Raw genomic sequence first — 21,836 nt, 5'->3', positions numbered from 1 at the left:
ATCGCTGCCTCCATGATGAGGAGGGAGTAATCCACCCCCGAGGCTGAGGGCTTCACTGTAGCTATGTGGTTAATCTCTCTCCCATGTACCTCAATACAATAATCTCATGAGCTGCTTTACATGATTGAGATTCATATGAGTTTTGTATCACAATTCATCTATGTGCTACTCTAGTGATGTTATTAAAGTATTCTATTCCTCCTGCATGGTGTAAAGGTGACTAGTGTGTGCCCCATGTGGTTCTTGTCGTAGGCTATGATCATGATCTCTTGTGGATTGTGAAGTTAACTATTACTATGATGGTATTGATGTGATCTATTTGGTTATGTTGATCTATCTTACACTATAAGGTTACTTAAATATGAACAAATTGTGGAGCTTGTTAACTCCGGCATTGAGGGTTCGTGTAATCCTACGCAATGCGTTCATCATCCAACAAAAGTGTAGAGTATGCATTTATCTATTCTGTTATGTGATCAATGTTGAGAGTGTCCACTAGTGAAAGTGTAATCCCTAGGCCTTGCTCCTAAATACTGCTGCGTTACTACTGCCTGTTTACTGTTTTACTGTGTTACTACTGCTGCAATACTTCCACCATCAACTACACGCCAGGAAGCTATTTTCTGGCACCGTTGCTACTGCTCATATATATTCATACCACCTATATTTCACTATCTCTTCGCCGAACTAGTGCACCTATTAGGTGTGTTGGGGACACAAGAGACTTCTTGCTTTGTTGTTGCAGGGTTGCATGAGAGGGATATCTTTGACCTCTTCCTCCCTGAGTTCGATAAACCTTGGGTGATCCACTTAAGGGAAAACTTGCTGCTGTTCTACAAACCTCTGCTCTTGGAGGCCCAACACTGTCTACAGGAAAGGAGGGGGAACGTAGACATCATGGTGCAACCCGACTGAAAATATTTGGCGACTCACAATTGGTGGCTCAGCAGGTCATGAATCAATGTGATGCAGTTAATGAAAGTATGATAGCATACAAAGAGATGTATAATGAGCTCGAAAAGCTATTTGATGGATGCGAAGTAAATCACATCAGCAGGTTGAGCAACGATGAAGCCGATGTTCTTGCAAACATCGGGTCGCAGTGTCTCGCGATTCCACCAGGCGTGTTTTGGGAAGAAATAACAGAGAGATCTACAAAGCCGAAGAAATCAAAGAAGAAGGAGAAGGACGAGAAACCCTCGGGGGCTACACAAGAAGCACTAGAAGAAGAGGAGGAACAGGATCTAGTAATGATGGTGCAAATCCCATGGATGCAGGCGTACATATCGTACATCCTAAGGAAAACAATACCCGACGATCCAGTTGAAGCAAGGCGAGTTATTAGACGTTCCAAAGCTTTCACTGTGATCAAGGGGGAGTTATACAAGCGAAGTATTTCGGGTGTGTTACAAAGGTGCGTCACACCCGAAGAAGGAAGGGTAATTCTGAAGGAAGTACACGAAGGAGTATGCGGTCATCACGCAAGCAGCTGAGCTATCGCGGCCAAGGTTTTCAGAGCAGGATTCTACTGGTTGACAGCAATCGAGGATGCGAAGGAAATAGTGCGAACTTGCGATGCGTGCTAGAGATTTGCTGCAAGGCCTCATTCTCCGGCAGCAGAGTTGATGCCAATACCGTTGTCTTGTCCCTTTGCTCAATGGGGTCTCGATATGGTGGGAAAACTACACAAGGCCTCGCCAGGAGGATACGAGTATATGCTCATCGTTGTCGACAAATTCACCAAGCGGATAGAAGCAAAGCCGATAAATTCACCAGACGGAGCGTCGGCAATCAAGTTTGTGAAAAGCATTGTCTTTCGGTTTGAAGTCCCTCATAGCATCGTCACGGACAATGGCAGCAATTTCACATCCAAGGAATTCAAGGCATACTGTGCAGAGGTGGGCATTAAATTGAGTTTCGCATCAGTCGCTCACCCGCAGACCAACGGTCAAGTCGAAAAAGCCAACGGTATCATTTGCAATGGTATCAAGAAGCGTTTGTTAGGACCATTGGAAAAAGCTCGACATACTTGTCCAGAGGAGCTACCGAGTGTGTTATGGAGTATCCGAACAACACCAAATACAGCGACACAGGAGACTCCGTTTTTTCTGGTCCATGGAGCAGAGGCAGTACTGCCGATAGAAATAGAGCATGACTCTCCGAGAGTCACGGAATACAACAAAGAAGCTTCCAGGAGAGCATTGGAAGACGATGTCGACGCACTCGATGAAGCTCGAGACGAAGTGTTATCACGGGTTGCTAAGTACCAGCAAGATCTGAAAAACTACCACAGTCGATGTTTGCGACCAAGGTCTTTCCAGGTTGGAGACTTAGTTCTGCGGCTCAATCAAAAAAGCCATGAAAAGCTCGAGTCGCCGTGGCTTGGACCTTACATCGTCACAGAAGTAATCGAGGGAGGTGCATACAGGATAAAGGACAAGAAGTCAGGAGCTGTCGAGCCAAATCCTTGGAACGTGGCACACCTCAGGCGTTTCTACGCCTAGAGTCGAAATATAGTCCTCCTTGTAAAGCTACAATGTACTGAAACGCCCGCGAGTTTTCAGACGCACTCTTTTCCTTTTTCAGGGCACCGAGTGGGGCTAGAAAAGGTTTTTAATGAGGCGGACTCGCGGTGCTGCAATATAATAAAGATAGTGGAGATATACATTTTTTCCTTCGACATGCTCGGGGGCTTGCGCCCAGAAATTACAATATATATATACAACGCCAACGCACAAAATATCTCGCCTTGGTGCAAAGCACCTCGCCAAATAAAAAAGATGATACAAAATAGTGGTCGACAAAAGAGCTCGGGGGCTAATACCCGCAAAAATAGTACAATCAATATACTTCATTGTTTTTGCCTTGGTTTAACCTCGCATACACAATAGAGAAAATTCTCACCAAAACGCTCGGGGGCTTGATGAGGAAAAATAAAAATATTTACTGACTTTACAATATAGATTATGTTTACAACATACAAGGTGCAATTCCTGAAAAAACTCGGCAAGATAAAAGAGAAACTCTCAATTGCTGCCTAGTACATCATCTATGGTCATCCGTTCAGTATTTACAGTACGAGTACTATGTTCAGCATAGTTGCCCTTCACGAAGAACTCGGCATCCATCCGAAGAAGTTCATCCATCATGTCTTCTGCTTCAGGGGTTACAATATCATCAATTTTGCCAACGTTCCGTTTCCTTTTCGCCATCTTGGCCAGGCACTTGGTAACAATTTGACTCATGTCAAACTTGGGATAGCAGATTTTTATCATCATCATAGCAAACCTGGCGCCGGCAGATAGTTGGGCCCGCACAAATCCATGGATTCGAGGGGCATCTCGAAATTTATCCATTAAAGCAGGAAGGGTTTCTGGCATCTCATTGCGTGGGAACATAGTGCTGTAAACTAAGGACAATGTCCTTGTACAGAAGTCGAGAAATTCGCAGACCTGACCCGCGCGATCTTGAAATCTGACAATCTGGCGGGTACGTTCAGGTGTACCCCAAAAATTAGAACCATGCTCCAGTGCAAGTTTGAGAAGTGCATTGGATCGAGCCTCAACACGTTCATCCTCAGCAGCAGTGTCCAAAAAAGAACATGTATTAGCAAAAGAATCAGCAGGGAAAGAAAAGACAGCAGGAGGAAAATCAAGCACGACCAAGTTAATAAAGCATGCCTGTCATATCCAAGCTGGCATCAAGCATTAGCTCAAGCATGAAATTCTCTCGTCGAGAAGCTTCAGCAGCCTCAGAAACCGCAGTTTCCTTTTCAGCTATAGCATCTTGAGCTTGTTGAAGTGCAATTTTTTCCCTCTCAGAAGATTTTCGAGACTGCTCCATTACCATAAGTGACTATTTCTTGATAGACTGGAGTTGTTGACGAAGTTCTGCCAAGTCTTGTGTTGAACCCCTACTCGAGGAATCTTTGGCAAATTCATCGTCGATAGGCGCTTTCTTCGAGTAGGATGAGGTGGGAAAAGCATTGCCAGGACGAGTCGAAGTATAGTTGTCAAAAATCAACTGGAAATAAAAATTTCGACATCACTCATCAAGAAAAATAGATTTCCATTGATATTCGAAGTATTTACATAGCTATTACAAAAGGATGGTTCCTAATGAACCAAGGGAACGATTGTCGCCAAATCTACAAAGGCGACAGCACCAAAAGAGAAAACAACAGAGAAGGCAAAGGTGGTCTACTTGACCTCCGGCTTTGATGAACTTGGAGCGGGAGTTGACTTGCATCCGAGGTAGGCGAGGATTTTCTTCGAATTTGGCTTGGCAGCCTTGATTAACGACTGCCATTTCTTCGTCTCCATCGTAGTCGTGTCGCCAACTCTCATCCAGTCGACGTCTTGTTGGCTGTCAGCAACCAAGGAAATGGTGCCTTCGACGCCAACCTTCAAACCTTCTTGGCGAAGTTTAAGACCAAGATCTTCTTGGGAGTTGAAGTGCTTGGCAAGATTTGTGAAAATCTTGGGCTCTTCTATCTTCGGGAAGAAATAAGGAAAAAGACACGACAGACCTGCTCTGGCTTCAGCAAGGCCTTCGCGTGCTTCCTCTCCATGAAATTCAAGAAGGGAAAGCTCGTCAAGCAACTGATCGTTTTCAGGACACTCCAAGTCAAAATCCTGATGTGTTTTCCCTACATAGAAGCAAAAGAAAGGTCATCAAAGATTGCGCAAGGATAAATTTGACAACCCGAAGAAGCAGCAAAGGTTTAAGAGCTTACTGACAAAACGTCGACTTTGCGATTGCAAGCGACTGAGGATTTCAGCTTCACGAACAGTTTGCTCGGATATGTTGTCACTTAAGGCAGTTTCCGCGTCATGAAGTCTTTTTCGAAGATCTTCGACAGTGGCGGCATCTGCCTTAGCCTTCTTGGCATCTGCTTCAGCCTTCTTACGAGCTTTTTCACTATGCTCCAGTTTACGAGCAAGTGCGTCAGCACGCTTGTTGGCTTCGACGAGATTTTCTGACAAAATAGTCGACAGCAATCAAAATCATGACAAGAAAGGAGGAAAAGGTCATTTGTTAGAAGAAGTAGCAGAATATCACCTTCGGCTTTTTTAGCATAGTCGTGGTACCCGACAAATTGGGTACCGAGACGGATGAATTCCTTCATCAAAGGCTGATAAAGGGAAAAGAGAAATAAGCATCAATAAGGTAAAAAGCTCAACAACAAAAAATAGTCGATAGCATCGAAAAGTATTTTGCACAAAAGAGGAGAAGTGAGCAACTTACGTCATCCAAAGGAGGAGTCGTGGAGCCACCAAGTTGTAGGGCAGGCTCCTTGGATGGCTCGACCCTTGCCCTCTTTGGGGAAGGGGCACGGGGGCTTGCAGGTGGAGTTGAATGCTCAATGTTTTGCCGAGGAGGCGAAGTTTCATCTCCATCAGGCTGAGCTTCAGATACAACTAAAGTACGCGAGGTACTCGTTCGAGCAGTCGCGTCAATAGGTTGCTTTTCTTCCTCGTCACCACTGCAACAAAATGGCGACAATATAAGAATCAAGATAGACAAAAACATCGAGAGCAAAGCAACAAAAAATAATAGGGAACTTACGAGCTGACAAGGGCATCCTCGTAAGGGTTGAAAGCTGTCTTCCTTTCGGAAGGACCAACTTCTTCGGCTTTGGAGGAGCCGGAATCGGTGACTTCAGCCCTTTTTCTCTTGTTCCTTGGAGAAACAGTGGAAGGAAGGGAGTGTGTCGAGGCAGTGGCCTTAGACTCAGCTTCTTTTTCAGAAGAAGCCACGGATTTTTGGGAACCCGCAACTTCACTATCAGGGCGAGAAGTACCCTGGTTGTCCTCCTCGACAACGGTGCGTTCTTCGACTTCTCCACCTTCAGGAAGAGGAGGAAGAGAAGCTATAACAGGGTGGTTCTGCGAAAAACAAAGAGTGTTGACAAAAAGTTATGCAAAAAAGGCGCTAGCAAAATAGTAAGTCGACAGATACCAAAAACTCGAGAAGACAATATAATAGTCAAGAGGAAAAATTACCACGGGAAGGGGATTGGTGCTACTATATGGCTTAACGCGGCAAGAAGATGGAATGGTGTCCTTCTTGCTAAGCTTTGAAATTCTTCGGATCAACTTCTCCAAGTCCTTCACAAGAAGGTCCTTGGAGAGCCTCTCGACATCTTCATCACCAGCATACATCCAAAGGGGATTTTTGCGAGCTTGCAGAGGCTGCACTGTAATCCTAAGGAAGTAGGCTGTGATTTGGATACCCGACAATTCCTTGCCACGGGTGTTCTGAAGCTCATGGATGCGAGACATCAGCGCCTCTGTCGCCGATTTCTCTTCTTCGGTAGCTTCAGCATCCCAGGATCGGCGGCGAAGAATCTTGGCTCTTCCATCAAAAGGAGCAATGTTGTACTCCACTGAATCAGAGCTCTCTTCGTGTACATAGAGCCATCTCTTGCGCCACCCTTGGACGGAGTCGGGGAATTTGATGTCGAAGTACTCAACGTCAGAACGAACACAGATAACAACGCCGCCGATGTTATAGGCGACGCCGTGGGAGCCATTACGGCTGAGGCAGAAGATGCGCTTCCACAAAGCCCAATTAGGTTGGACTCCGAGGAAGCATTCACACAATGTGATAAAAATCGACACGTGCAGGATAGAATTGGGCGTCAGCTGATGCAGCTGAAGCCATAAACAAAAAGAAGACCTCGAAGAAACTCGTGGATAGGGGGAGAAAGACCGCGGATGAGATGGTCAACGAAACTAATCCGGTACTCCATTGGAGGTGATGGATAGCTCTCCTCCTTGGGGAAGCGCACCGCGTTTTCTTTCTTGGTGAACCCTAGCTTCTTCAGCAGGTTCATATCCTGGTTGGAGATCTTGGATCTCTCCCACTCCAGATCTTCGGCGGCCATCTTGGATTCCGGAGTGCTATGCCTGGTGAGCCGCGCGCGTGGTGGCATCAAATAGAGTGGAGGAGAAAGGTGAGAGCGCGGTTGAGCGCAAGAGGCAATGGGAGCAGTGGAGGATTTTTGCAGAAGAAGAACAGAGGTGCGGCGCGAGTGAAAGTATTGACGGAGGAAGACGAAGACCTTAAATAGAGGTGCGGTGAAACGACGAACCGTTGGATGAAGAGATTGCGGAATAGATGGTGTACACGTGGACAAGGGGTAAAAAGTAATTTCATTCAGACGAGAAAGAACAGGAGCTACAGTACGTGCGCCAGGAAAAGTGGAGGATGTGTGTCCCCCACTTGCACGACGTGTCAACTTGATAGGAAATTTGGGCCCACGAGACAGAGAGAGAAGTTCTCGCGTTTTCCTGATACAGTGATCGTGGCTATCGTCAGCAATGATGTCACCTTGGCAAGAGAAAAACTCGACTCTGAAGCTTCATAAGAATGGAGACAGCAGAAGGTTATTGATTATTTCGAGAGCCTTTGATCAAATACAAGTTTTTGCCCAAATGGTCGGGGGCTACTTTGGAAAAAAGAAAGATTCGAGTATAACAAAATAGAAATGTCAGGAGCCTGATACGTCCCAAACGTATCTATAATTTCTTATGTTCCATGCTACTTTTATGATGATACTCACATGTTTTATACACATTATATGTCATATTCGTGCATTTTCTGGAACTAACCTATTAACAAGATGCCGAAGTGCCAGTTGCTGTTTTCTGCTGTTTTTGGTTTCAGAAATCCTAGTAAAGAAATATTCTCGGAATTGGACGAAATCAACGCCCAGGGTTCTATTTTGCCACGAAGCTTCCAGAAGACCGAAGAGGAGACGAAGTGGGGCCACGAGGTGGCCAAACCCTAGGGCGGCGCGGCCTGGCCCTTGGCCGCGCCGACCTATGGTGTGGGCCCCTCGTGCCGCCTCTTTACCTGCCCTTCCACCTACAAATAGCTTCCGTCGCGAAACCCCCAGTACCGAGAGCCACGATACGGAAAACCTTACTGAGACGCCGCTGCCGCCAATCCCATCTCGGGGGATTCTGGAGATCTCCTCCGGCACCCTGCCGGAGAGGGGATTCATCTCCCGGAGGACTCTTCACTGCCATGGTCGCCTCCGGAGTGATGAGTGAGTAGTTCACCCCTGGACTATGGGTCCATAGCAGTAGCTAGATGGTTGTCTTCTCCTCATTGTGCTTCATTGTTGGATCTTGTGAGCTGCCTAACATGATCAAGATCATCTATTTGTAATACTATATGTTGTGTTTGTCGGGATCCGATGGATAGAGAATACTATGTTATGTTAATTATCAAGTTATTACTTGTGTGTTGTTTATGATCTTGTATGCTCTCCGTTATTAGTAGATGCTCTGGCCAAGTTGATGCTAGTAACTCCAAGAGAGAGTATTTATGCTCGATAGTGGGTTCATGTCTCCGTGAATCTGGAGGAGTGACAAGAACCTCTAAGGTTATGGATGTGCTGTTGCCACTAGGGATAAAACATTGGTGCTATGTTCGAGGATGTAGTCACTGATTACATTACGCGCAATACTTAATGCAATTGTCTGTTGTTAGCAACTTAATACTGGAGGGGGTTCGGATGATAACCTGAAGGTGGACTTTTTAGGCATAGATGCATGCTGGATAGCGGTCTATGTACTTTGTCGCAATGCCCAACTAAATCTCACTATATTTATCATGACATGTATGTGCATTGTTATGCTCTCTCTATTTGTCAATTGCCCGACTATAATTTGTTCACCCAACATGCTTTTATCTTATGGGAGAGACACCTCTAGTGAACTGTGGACCCCGGTCCTATTCTTTACATCGCATACAATCTACTGCAATACTTGTTTCTTGTTTTCTGCAAACAATCATCTTCCACACAATACGGTTAATCCTTTGTTACAGCAAGCCGGTGAGATTGACAACCTCACTGTTTCGTTGGGGCAAAGTACTTTGGTTGTGTTGTGCAGGTTCTACGTTGGCGCCGGAATCTCTGGTGTTGCGCCGCACTACATCCCGCCGCCATCAACCTTCAACGTGCTTCTTGACTCCTACTGGTTCGATTAAACCTTGGTTTCTTACTGAGGGAAACTTGCCGCTGTGCGCATCACACCTTCCTCTTGGGGTTCCCAACGGACGTGTCAACTACACGCATCAAGCAAATTTCTGGCGCCGTTGCCGGGGAGATCAAGACACGCTGCAAGGGGAGTCTCCACTTCCCAATCTCTTTACTTTGTTTTTGTCTTGCTTAGTTTTATTTACTACTTTGTTTGCTGCATTATATCAAAATACAAAAAAATTAGTTGCTAGTTTTACTTTATTTTACTGTCTTTATTGCACTCTATATCAAAAACACAAAAAAATTAGTTACTTGCATTTACTTTATCTAGTTTGCTTTATTTACTGTTGCTAAAATGGCCACCCCTGAAAATACTAAGTTGTGTGATTTCACAACCACAAATAATAATGATTTCTTATGCACACCTATTGCTCCACCTGCTACTACAGCAGAATTCTTTGAAATTAAACCTGCTTTACTGAATCTTGTTATGCGAGAGCAATTTTCTGGTGTTAGTTCTGATGATGCTGCTGCCCATCTTAATAATTTTGTTGAACTATGTGAAATGCAAAAGTATAAGGATGTAGATGGTGATATTATTAAATTGAAATTGTTCCCTTTCTCATTAAGAGGAAGAGCTAAAGATTGGTTGCTATCTCTGCCTAAGAATAGTATTGATTCCTGGACTAAATGCAAGGATGCTTTTATTGGTAGATATTATCCCCCTGCTAAAATTATATCTTTGAGAAGTAGCATAATGAATTTTAAACAATTGGATAGTGAACATGTTGCTCAAGCTTGGGAAAGAATGAAATCTTTGGTTAAAAATTGCCCAACACATGGACTGACTACTTGGATGATCATCCAAACCTTCTATGCAGGACTAAATTTTTCTTCACGGAATTTATTGGATTCAGCTGCTGGAGGTACCTTTATGTCCATCACTCTTGGTGAAGCAACAAAGCTCCTTGATAATATGATGATTAATTACTCTGAATGGCACACGGAAAGAGCTCCACAAGGTAAGAAGGTAAATTCTGTTGAAGAATCCTCTTCTTTGAGTGATAAGATTGATGTGATTATGTCTATGCTTGTGAATGGTAGATCTAATGTTGATCCTAATAATGTTCCTTTAGCTTCATTGGTTGCTCAAGAAGAAAATGTTGATGTGAATTTCATTAAAAATAATAATTTCAACAACAATGCTTATCGGAACAATTCTAGTAATAACTATAGGCCATATCCTTATAATAATGGTAACGGTTATGCTAATTCTTATGGGAATTCTTACAATAATAATAGGAATACACCCCCTGGACTTGAAGCTATGCTTAAAGAATTTATTAGTACACAAACTGCCTTTAACAAATCTGTTGAGGAAAAACTCAATAAAATTGATATTCTCGCTTCTAAGGTTGATAGTCTTGCCTCTGATGTTGATCTTTTGAAATCGAAAGTTATGCCTAATAGGGATATTGAAAATAAAATTGTTACTACAGCAAATGCCATCCAAGTTAGAATTAATGAGAATATAAGATTAATGGCTGAATTGCGTGCTAGGTGGGATAGAGAAGAAAATGAAAAACTAGCTAAAGAGAAGAATGTAGCTAAAGTTTGGACTATTACCACCACTAGTAATGCTAATGATACACAAGTTGCTGCACCTCCTACTATTACTAATAAAATAATTGGTGTTAGCAATGTTTCCACTTCTAATGCAAAGCGCGAGAAACTGCCTGAAATTGCTAAAGCTGCTGAAATTGCTTGTGATAAAACTGCTGAAATTTTTTCCAACCTTGGGGATGATGATCCCATTGCTGTAGCTCATAATGATTTAGATTTTGATGATTGCCACATCTCTGAAGTTATAAAGTTCTTACAAAAACTTGCTAAGAGTCCCAATGCTAGCGCTGTAAACTTGGCTTTCACAAAACATATTACGAATGCTCTCATAAAAGCTAGAGAAGAGAAACTAAAACTTGAAACTTCTATTCCTAGAAAACTAGAGGATGGTTGGGAACCCATCATTAAAATGAGGGTCAATGATTTTGATTGTAATGCTTTATGTGATCTTGGTGCAAGTATTTTTGTTATGCCTGAGAAAGTCTATGATATGCTTGACTTGCCACCATTGAAAAATTATTATTTGGATGTTAATCTCGCTGATAATGCTAAAAAGAAACCTTTGGGGAGAGTTGATAATGTTCATATTATGGTTAACAATAACCTTGTCCCCGTTGATTTTGTTGTCTTGGATATTGAATGCAATGCATCTTGCCTCATTATATTGGGAAGACCTTTTCTTCGAACCGTTGGTGCTACTGTTGATATGAAGGAAGGTAATATTAAATATCAATTTCCTCTCAAGAAAGGTATGGAACACTTCCCTAGAAAGAGAATGAAGTTACCTTTTGATTCTATTATTAGAACAAATTATGATGTTGACACTTCGTCTCTTGATAATACTTGATTTACACTTTCTGCGCCTAGCTGAAAGGCGTTAAAGAAAAGCGCTTATGGGAGACAACCCATGTTTTTACTACAGTATTTTTGTTTTATATTTGTGTCTTGGAAGTTGTTTACTACTGTAGCAACCTCTCCTTATCTTAGTTTAGTGTTTTATTGTGCCAAGTAAAGTCGTTGATAGAAAAGTTCATACTAGATTAGGATTACTGCACAGAAACAGATTTCTTTGCTGTCACGAATCTGGGCAAAATTCTCTGTAGGTAACTCAGAAAATTGTGCCAATTTACGTGCGTGATCCTCAGATATGTACGCAACTTTCATTCAATTTGAGCATTTTCATTTGAGCAAGTCTGGTGCCCCAATAAAATTCGTCAATACGAACTGTTCTGTTTTTGACAGATTCTGCCTTTTATTTCGCATTGCCTCTTTTGCTATGTTGGATGAATTTCTTTGATCCATTAATGTCCAGTAGCTTTATGCAATGTCCAGAGGTGTTAAGAATGATTGTGTCACCTCTGAACATGTTAATTTTTATTGTCCACTAACCCTCTAATGAGTTGTTTCGAGTTTGGTGTGGAGGAAGTTTTCAAGGATCAAGAGAGGAGTATGATGCAATATGATCAAGGAGAGTGAAAGCTCTAAGCTTGGGGATGCCCCGGTGGTTCACCCCTGCATATTCTAAGAAGACTCAAGCGTCTAAGCTTGGGGATGCCCAAGGCATCCCCTTCTTCATCGACAAACATTATCAGGTTCCTCCCCTGAAACTATATTTTTATTCCATCACATATTATGTGCTTTGCTTGGAGCGTCGGTTTGTTTTTGTTTTTTGTTTTGTTTGAATAAAATGGATCCTAGCATTCATTGTGTGGGAGAGGGACACGCTCCGCTGTTGCATATGGACAAATATGTCCTTAGGCTTTACTCATAGTATTCATGGCGAAGTTTCTTCTTCGTTAAATTGTTATATGGTTGGAATTGGAAAATGCTACATGTAGTAATTGCTATAATGTCTTGGATAATGTGATACTTGGCAATTGTTGTGCTCATGTTTAAGCTCTTGCATCATATGCTTTGCACCCATTAATGAAGAAATACATAGAGCATGCTAAAATTTGGTTTGCATATTTGGTCTCTCCAAAGTCTAGATAATATCTAGTATTGAGTTTTGAACAACAAGGAAGACGGTGTAGATTCTTATAATGTTTACAATATGTCTTTTATGTGAGTTTTGCTGCACCGGTTCATCCTTGTGTTTGATTCAAATAACCTTGCTAGCCTAAACCTTGTATCGAGAGGGAATACTTCTCATGCATCCAAAATCCTTGAGCCAACCACTATGCCATTTGTGTCCACCATACCTACCTACTACATGGTATTTCTCCGCCATTCCAAAGTAAATTGCTTGAGTGCTACCTTTAAAATTCCATCATTCACCTTTGCAATATATAGCTCATGGGACAAATAGCTTAAAAACTATTGTGGTATTGAATATGTACTTATGCACTTTATCTCTTAATTAAGTTGCTTGTTGTGCGATAACCATGTTTCTGGGGACGCCATCAACTATTCTTTGTTGAATATCATGTGAGTTGCTATGCATGTCCGTCTTGTCTGAAGTAAGAGAGATCTACCACCTTAATGGTTGGAGCATACATATTGTTAGAGAAGAACATTGGGCCGCTAACTAAAGCCATGATTCATGGTGGAAGTTTCAGTTTTGGACATATATCCTCAATCTCATATGAGAATAATAATTCTTGCCACATGCTTATGCATTAAAGAGGAGTCCATTATCTGTTATCCATGTTGTCCCGGTATGGATGTCTAAGTTGAGAATAATCAAAAGCGAGAAATCCAAAATGCGAGCTTTCTCCTTAGACCTTTGTACAGGCGGCATGGAGGTACCCCATTGTGACACTTGGTTAAAACATGTGTATTGCGATGATCCGGTAGTCCAAGCTAATTAGGACAAGGTGCGGGCACTATTAGTATACTATGCATGAGGCTTGCAATTTGTAAGATATAATTTACATAACTCATATGCTTTATTACTACCGTTGACAAAATTGTTTCATGTTTTCAAAATAAAAGCTCTAGCACAAATATAGCAATCGATGCTTTCCTCTTTGAAGGACCATTCTTTTTACTTTTATGTTGAGTCAGTTCACCTATTTCTCTCCATCTCAAGAAGCAAACACTTGTGTGAACTGTGCATTGATTCCTACATACTTGCATATTGCACTTATTATATTACTCTATGTTGACAATTATCCATGAGATATACATGTTATAAGTTGAAAGCAACCGCTGAAACTTAATCTTCCTTTGTGTTGCTTCAATACCTTTACTTTGATTTATTGCTTTATGAGTTAACTCTTATGCAAGACTTATTGATGCTTGTCTTGAAGTACTATTCATGAAAAGTCTTTGCTTTATGATTCATTTGTTTACTCATGTCATTACCATTGTTTTGATCGCTGCATTCATTACATATGTTTACAAATAGTATGATCAAGGTTATGATGGCATGTCACTCCAGAAATTATCTTTGTTATCGTTTTACCTGCTCGGGACGAGCAGAACTAAGCTTGGGGATGCTGATACGTCTCCGACGTATCGATAATTTCTTGTGTTCCATGCCACATTATTGATGATATCTACATGTTTTATGCACACTTTATGTCATATTCGTGCATTTTCTGGAACTAACCTATTAACAAGATGTCGAAGTTCCAGTTTCTTTTTTCTGCTGTTTTTGGTTTCAGAAATAATAGTAAGTAAATATTCTCGGAATTGGACGAAATCAACGCCCGGGGTCCTATTTTGCCACGAAGCTTCGAGAAGACCGAAGAGGAGGCGAAGTGGGGCCACGAGGTGGCCAAACCCTAGAGGCGGCGCGGCATGGCCCTTGGCCGCGCCGACCTATGGTGTGGGCCCCTCGTTCCGCCTCTTTACATGCCCTTCCGCCTACAAAAAGCCTCCGTCGCGAAACCCCGGTCTGAGAGCCACGATACGGAAAACCTTGCGAGACGCCGCCGCCGCCAATCCCATCTCGGGGATTACGTAGATCTCCTCCGGCACCCTGCCGGAGAGGGGATTCATCTCCCGGAGGACTCTTCACCGCCATGGTCGCCTCCGGAGTGATGAGTGAGTAGTTCACCCCTGGACTATGGGTCCATAGCAGTAGCTAGATGGTTGTCTTCTCCTCATTGTGCTTCATTGTTGGATCTTGTGAGCTGCCTAACATGATCAAGATCATCTATCTGTAATACTATATGTTGTGTTTGTCGGGATCCGATGGATAGAGAATACTATGTTATGTTAATTATCAAGTTATTACCTATGTGTTGTTTATGATCTTGCATGCTCTCCGTTATTAGTAGATGCTCTGGCCAAGTTGATGCTAGTAACTCCAAGAGGGAGTATTTATGCTCGATAGTGGGTTCATGTCTCCGTGAATCTGGAGGAGTGATGAGAACCTCTAAGGTTATGGATGTGCTGTTGCCACTAGGGATAAAACATTGGTGCTATGTTCGAGGATGTAGTCACTGATTACATTACGCGCAATACTTAATGCAATTGTCTGTTGTTAGCAACTTAATACTGGAGGGGGTTCGCATGATAACCTGAAGGTGGACTTTTTAGGCATAGATGCATGTTGGATAGCGGTCTATGTACTTTGTCGTAATGCCCAACTAAATCTCACTATATTTATCATGACATGTATGTGCATTGTTATGCTCTCTCTATTTGTCAATTGCCCGACTGTAATTTGTTCACCCAACATGCTTTTATCTTATGGGAGAGACACCTCTAGTGAACTGTGGACCCCGGTCCTATTCTTTACATCGCATACAATCTACTGCAATACTTGTTTCTTGTTTTCTGCAAACAATCATCTTCCACACAATACGGTTAATCCTTTGTTACAGCAAGCCGGTGAGATTGACAACCTCACTGTTTCGTTGGGGCAAAGTACTTTGGTTGTGTTGTGCAGGTTCCACGTTGGCGCCGGAATCTCTGGTGCGCCGCACTACATCCCGCCGCCATCAACCTTCAACGTGCTTCTTGACTCCTACTGGTTCGATTAAACCTTGGTTTCTTACTGAGGGAAACTTGCCGCTGTGCGCATCACACCTTCCTCTTGGGGTTCCCAACGGACGTGTCAACTACACGCATCAAGATTCATACTTGTAAGATTAGGGATTGAAACCTCTATTTTATCCTGGTTTGTATTCGATTCGATCTTCAACTATTGTGGCTTGCTACGGTAATATCAAGATAAAGTCCATTTACTTTGCTATGATGTTGTTATCTTATTCTCCTCTCATGTGTGAGAAGATCCCATTGGCGTGGGAGATGTAGGGGATTGGTGAGATGTGATGTGCCAACTTTATTCCATTCATTTGTGAACTTATGATTGAGATTATTTCGTATATGAGTATGAATGTTTATGTGCACCTAATGATGTTATCTAATTTAAGGGCCCAGATAGCATGATCTCAAGAACTCATAAACAGGAACTTGCGTGCTAGTGAATCGGTGACCCCTAACTGATACAGCCGATATCAAATAGGATCTAGCAATACTCGAGGAATCACAAGGAACCACCGAGCTTAAAGCTTTACTCCGTTTTAATCACCTTAATAGATGCGCTGGCCATGGCTTTGGTAATAGGCAAAAGGATTATTGGAGTAAGATGAAATCTACCAAGAGGAGTCTTTCTCTCTTATGGGTTGCTTGCCTTCTTAGAAATAAATATGAAGAATCATATTCACTTATCACATTTATTCCACCTGGCACATTCACTATCACCATGAACCGAGTCACTCCACGCCTACTTTTCCATCTGCAGAAACTCGTTTATTTCTTCTTAGATGTTTAGTTTTATGGATTCTACTTTATTGCACTATCTATACTCAAAACTCTTATCAATCACACTCACCGCTTTCCATTTCAATTCTTGCTGTCAATTACCTAAGACTTGTGACACCTTGGGTCCGACAGAAACACCGCTGATAAACATCCTCCCATGCTCTTTGTTGGGATACGATATAAAAAGTGGAAATAATACTTCCGCGAAAATATACACGAATGACAGTTCTTGCAGACCATCAATGACTTGACCTGCCGTTTTACATTATGCGGGCGAGTCATCGAAAACCCTAGTCGACTATCACCATTGATTCCTTTGCTTGTTCTACATGATGATCTTGATGGATTGTCCGAGCTTCTTTGTCGTGTTGGGCCTTGGTCAGCAGGCTCTGCGAGGTGGAGACTGGATTGGGCCAGCCCGGTCTTGATCAATGACACATTACATGGGTCTACCCGGTTGGGTATTCCCTCATAATTTCCTTGAGTGGCACTAGCTCTATGCGTCCAATGATGCCAATGCAATGCCTAGGAAATCCAATGGCATCGATGTCGATGGTGCGGCCCTAAGTGAGGCAAGTGCATCAAAGAGGCCGAGGGGTCAGAGAAGCTCCATGGTGGAGGCCAAGCGCGATGAGTCCTCTCAAGCGGGCATGGAGAAGATCGAGGCACTCCTTGCCGACAAGGAGGTGTCAAGTGAGAAGATGGACGAGATGAAGCGTCGGGAAAAAGATGAGGTCGTGCGAAACTACGTCGACATAAAATACAAGAAGCTCGCCCTTGAAGATATCAATGCACACAACATGCGCAAGGAATTGGAGCTCACCCTACTCACCGAGGATGCCAAGCTCATGGCGGCCCCATTGACCAACGACATGGATCCTACTTAACGAGCATGGTTGGAGAAGAAGATGATGATCCTCGATTGAGATATGCGATTCACTCGACTACACATTAATTTATGTCTAAATTCTTTTGTACTATGGGCATGCCAGCCAGGCCGGTTTTGAACTATTTTATTGTACTAATTTAGATTATTTGCTATTTTATAGCTTTTAAGTAGAATTATTTAATATTTGAAATATAAACATGAAATTGCCAAAATTTGCAAGGCCGCGGACCAAATGCGGTGTGCCGTTGGGCTGCTGGCAACCGCATACGGATCTGGGCCTCTTTCCTGTTGGCGGACCACAACAAACAGACCCAAATGGGCAATTTAGCGGTCCAAAATACGATCCATCGTTGGAGTTGGCCAAAATCCTCATGGGTCTCGGAAATGATCGTTCATCACACATTTATACAGCCCCCCTTGCAGTCATGGACTCATGATACATCATGTGATTTGTTTCTTGTAATTACTTTTATTGTGTCTATGGATTGTTTTAATTACTTTGGAAATATAACTTAATTTTAATGTCTAGTCTTGTGATATTGGAGTAGCATGACAAGAAATTTTCTTTCTAAAATTCACCTCAACTTTGGCTTATATGGTTATTACGGCAGCCAAACTGTACAAAACTGTATTTACTGGAGTACAGCCGAACCCAAAGAAATTAATCGAAGGTGCAGATGGCTACGATGGGCCAGCAGCGTTAGCCCAAGGGCTGACGTTATGTTACGACTCATGGACGAGGAGGGGGGCCATGTAAGTGTGGGTGGCAGAGTTCGCTGCTCCTCGGCCCGTTTACGAGATAGCCTGTGACACTGAGGTGCAGCGCTCAACTGACAAAACTGAACCTGAACGATCAAAACACACTTGTTCTGCTGTCATTCCTTTCGGCCTGGGCGAGACATCTGGAAGAGTAGACTTTGCGGGGCCAGGGTGTCATGATTCCAGTTTCGATCTGAAGGATGAATGGGGGATTGGAGAGCAAACCAGGGTGTCATGATTCCAGTTTCCAGATGTCTCGCCCAGGCCGAAACGGCCAGCCCTGAACCCTAGCAGTACCCACGCTTGCATGTTACCTCCCATGGGAGTGTCTGCGTGATGTTTCATCTTAGTGCGCACTTACAGTTTGAATACTGATGAATGCTCAGTTAATGGGTCTTGCATCTTCTTCCCTTCGCGTATCATGGGACGCGTAATACTCGGGACATGCTAATTCCTCTTCACTTTCTCTCTACCTCACATGTACGTAAAGGAAAATTAGGGTGCTTGATCACTTCTATAATGCTTCTGAGCTGGTAACCCTTCTTTGGCTTAACTTAATTTCTCATTTATCCCGCGAACAAAGCAAAAAATAAAAAGAATGTGCCTTGCGCACTTAAGTCTAATCTTGCTGATTCAGATCGACAAGCAAGTCAGAATTAAACAGAGAGTTCAGAGAACCAATCCCAATGTTGTGTTCACACCGAATCTTAACCACCGTACTTACCATCGTGGATCTCACCGCTTATCACTTCGCCTCCAACCGAAGCCAATTTAAAATCCTGTGATCATTCGATCCGTTTCAGAGTTGCGGTTAATATGGGCGCCAATTGGCCATGTTATCGCCGTCTAGATTCCCTTACTTCACGGGCCCTACATGTTACTACATAAAGTAATGGCAACGACGGAGCACAATGTAAGACTTCAGTAAAATCTATTTGATGGGTCAGAAAAAATATATTTTATATTACTAATACATGATTGACTTGAAGGACGATTAGAGTTAGCATACATGAATGCCCCGGTCCAACTGACACAAGTGTTCCGTCCGGAAGGTACAGTAAGGTTCGTACGTACGTAGTGAGGATGTATAGGCTACCTAGCCCACTGTCAGTTTAGAGAGAAGTTAAATCACAGATCAAAACTTGCAGAAACAGTGCCGCATCACACATGACAATACCCTCACAACTGTACTACATGGCCTCTCATGTCGCGAGTGTAAATGTGACCTTCTTCGGACATCAACGGCAGATAAACAGCTGCACAAAAACATATATGGTAACTTTGAGGTGAAAATTCTGCAATAGTTATGAATAAACACATACACTAGCATGTACACTTCTCTAATCGTCCCTACCTATCGGTGATTGTGAGATGACAAAAGAATAAACACATATACTAGCACATACAAAAGTTGCTACATTATGTGGCAGCCGAAACATAACTATTCTGATCAAGTAAACTCCATGAAATGTTCGACTATGTACCAGTATAAAATGAACAAAGTTCTTCACCGGATGTAGTTTAATGTCGATTCGTAAATACATTCTCCCTTTCAAAATATAAAGATTAAGGAATATAAATTTTCTAACAACCAAAGCTTACGAAGTTTGTCCGAATATAGAAAAGAAAATATCAGCATCTACAATATTGTATAAATATATTATAAGTATATTTTATGTTGTCTCTAAGATATTGATTTGGTATTATAGATGCTTATATTTACCTTGAAGGCATTGACATTTTACTAGAATTATATGCATAAGTTTTTGGAAAGTATGGAGTAACTATATCTCTTGAGGTATATTTCCTCACATATAAAAAACAGAAAGAGTGATGTAGGGGTACTCGGTGTATCAGAACTGTAGCATTAAGCATCTTATCATTTCATGGGACTAGTGAATCTTTTCTCGTCCCTAGCTGTAAACCGGCCGGTAAGTCGGCATATATAGCCCACTGTATGTATACACATTTCGTAAAATTTGTTTAGACAATATGCGCAGGCTTTCATGGCTGAGGCCATATGCATGCATAGCTGTAACAGGATTGCCCACATTGTACTTTTTCTGAAATAGGTGATCAGATCGACTTAGTTTCCACCGACTTTAGCTATATGTCAAGTATATCTAACAAGGTATCATTAAATTTCCATCTCAGCACAAACGATTCTCTCACATGCAAGGTAGTGTGTGGCGATTGGAATCTCAGTTACGGCACATGCACACAAGAATTTCTGCAGACATAGATAAATTTCTTACAGCAACAAGAACATGGAGAACACGTCAGAAACCTATATTTTTACTCGTTTGAAAACTCGATATGCCAAAAGTCAAAGAAGAAACAGTCGAAGGCTAGGTTTACCTATCTCCAACTGTAACAGTTATTAGAGGAGTCTCATGACTAGTATAAATCCCAGGGTGCAGGAAGGCAGCTGAAGGACACAAGCCAGCACATATCACAAGCCCTCTCGGTCCAAGCAAGCACTAACAATCCAATGGCAAAAGAGAGAGCAGCAGTATTGGTGCTTGTGACTGCACTTTGCGGATTAGCTTCTCATGTAGTAGACGCGCAGTACTACTCGACGAGCGCTACGGCGACGTTCTACGGCGGCAGAGATGGCTCCGGCACTATGAGTACGTTGGTTTCGTCTCCATTTTCCACCTACGTACGTGCATCATCCTTCTCGAGTGAGTGGGTGTTCTAACGATTAGTTACTATCCATGCTATGCAGATGGAGCGTGTGGGTATGGCAACCTGTACAACGCAGGGTATGGGTTGGAGAACGCAGCGCTGAGCCCGGTGCTGTTCAACGACGGCGCCATGTGCGGCGCGTGCTACACCATCACCTGCGACACCAGCAAGAGCAGTATGTGCAACGCCGGCAAGTCCATCACCATCTCGGCCACCAACCTCTGCCCTGCTAACTACGCGCTACCCAACGACAACGGTGGCTGGTGTAACCCTCCCCGGCGCCACTTCGACATGTCGCAGCCCGCGTGGGAAACCATAGCCATCTACAGAGCCGGCATTGTCCCGGTGACCTACAAGAGGTAATTGCTTCTCCCCCCGTTTCATAGTTTTTTGTCGTGGTTTTAGTTTAAATTTGATATGCAGACGATGTGCATATGTATGAAGCGATGTCACATGTGCTTCTTCAGGGTCTCGTGCCAGAAGCGTGAGGGCGTCAAGTTCGCCATAAACGGGCACAACTACTTCGAACTTGTGAACGTGTTCAACGTCGGCGGCTCCGGCGTGGTGACGGCGTTGTGGATCAAGGGATCCAACACAGACTGGCTGGCGATGAGCAGGAACTGGGGTGCCAACTGGCAGAGCAACGCCTACCTCAACGGGCAGGGCCTATCCTTCAGGGTGCAGCTTGACGACGGCCGCCAAGTCACGGCGACCAACGTTGCACCGTCCAACTGGTGGTTCGGGGGTAGCTACGCGTCCTGGGTCAACTTCTACTAGCTCTAGCTGAATCCGCTCCTAGAATACCTATGTGACCTGTAGCTTCAGTGCGCCTCACATCGGTTCATTATGTGCCCTCCATCGGTAGCCCGTACATCGCCGACGTAGAGAGGCGATATATGCGCATTGTTTGGTTAATATTTTCAATTTTTGTTGTGACACTTTCGACTTGATCGTGCCCGGCTGCCGGTAATAACAGCATTTGTATTGCTTAGCGGCTTGGTGTAACAGAAGCCTCCTACCACTCAGTGCTGTACATACTTGTATGGAATTAATGTGGTTTATTCTTCTTTGTAATCTCTAATTCTTTTTTTTTTGATCTGTTGTTCTATATCACGTAGTAGGCCTGTTAGCATGCTGAGGTCAATAATAGGCCCGGTCGTCGCC

At 43.1% G+C, this 21,836-nt stretch overlaps 1 protein-coding gene across 1 annotated transcript; it reads left to right on the top strand.

Annotated features, from left to right (window-relative positions):
* The first annotated feature begins 20,432 nt into the window (after positions 1-20,432).
* Positions 20,433-21,748, top strand: LOC127340534 (expansin-A33). The gene is made up of 3 exons (XM_051366298.2): positions 20,433-20,614; positions 20,713-21,031; positions 21,140-21,748. The coding sequence occupies exons 1-3, from the start codon at positions 20,476-20,478 to the stop codon at positions 21,447-21,449; spliced, it is 768 nt and encodes a 255-aa protein (XP_051222258.1). The 5' UTR covers positions 20,433-20,475; the 3' UTR covers positions 21,450-21,748.
* The last annotated feature ends 88 nt before the right edge of the window (positions 21,749-21,836 follow it).

The sequence above is a fragment of the Lolium perenne genome, chromosome 1, assembly GCF_019359855.2.
Source record: "Lolium perenne isolate Kyuss_39 chromosome 1, Kyuss_2.0, whole genome shotgun sequence".
Lineage (NCBI taxonomy): Eukaryota > Viridiplantae > Streptophyta > Magnoliopsida > Poales > Poaceae > Lolium > Lolium perenne.
This window is presented reverse-complemented; position numbering and strand designations above follow the sequence as displayed.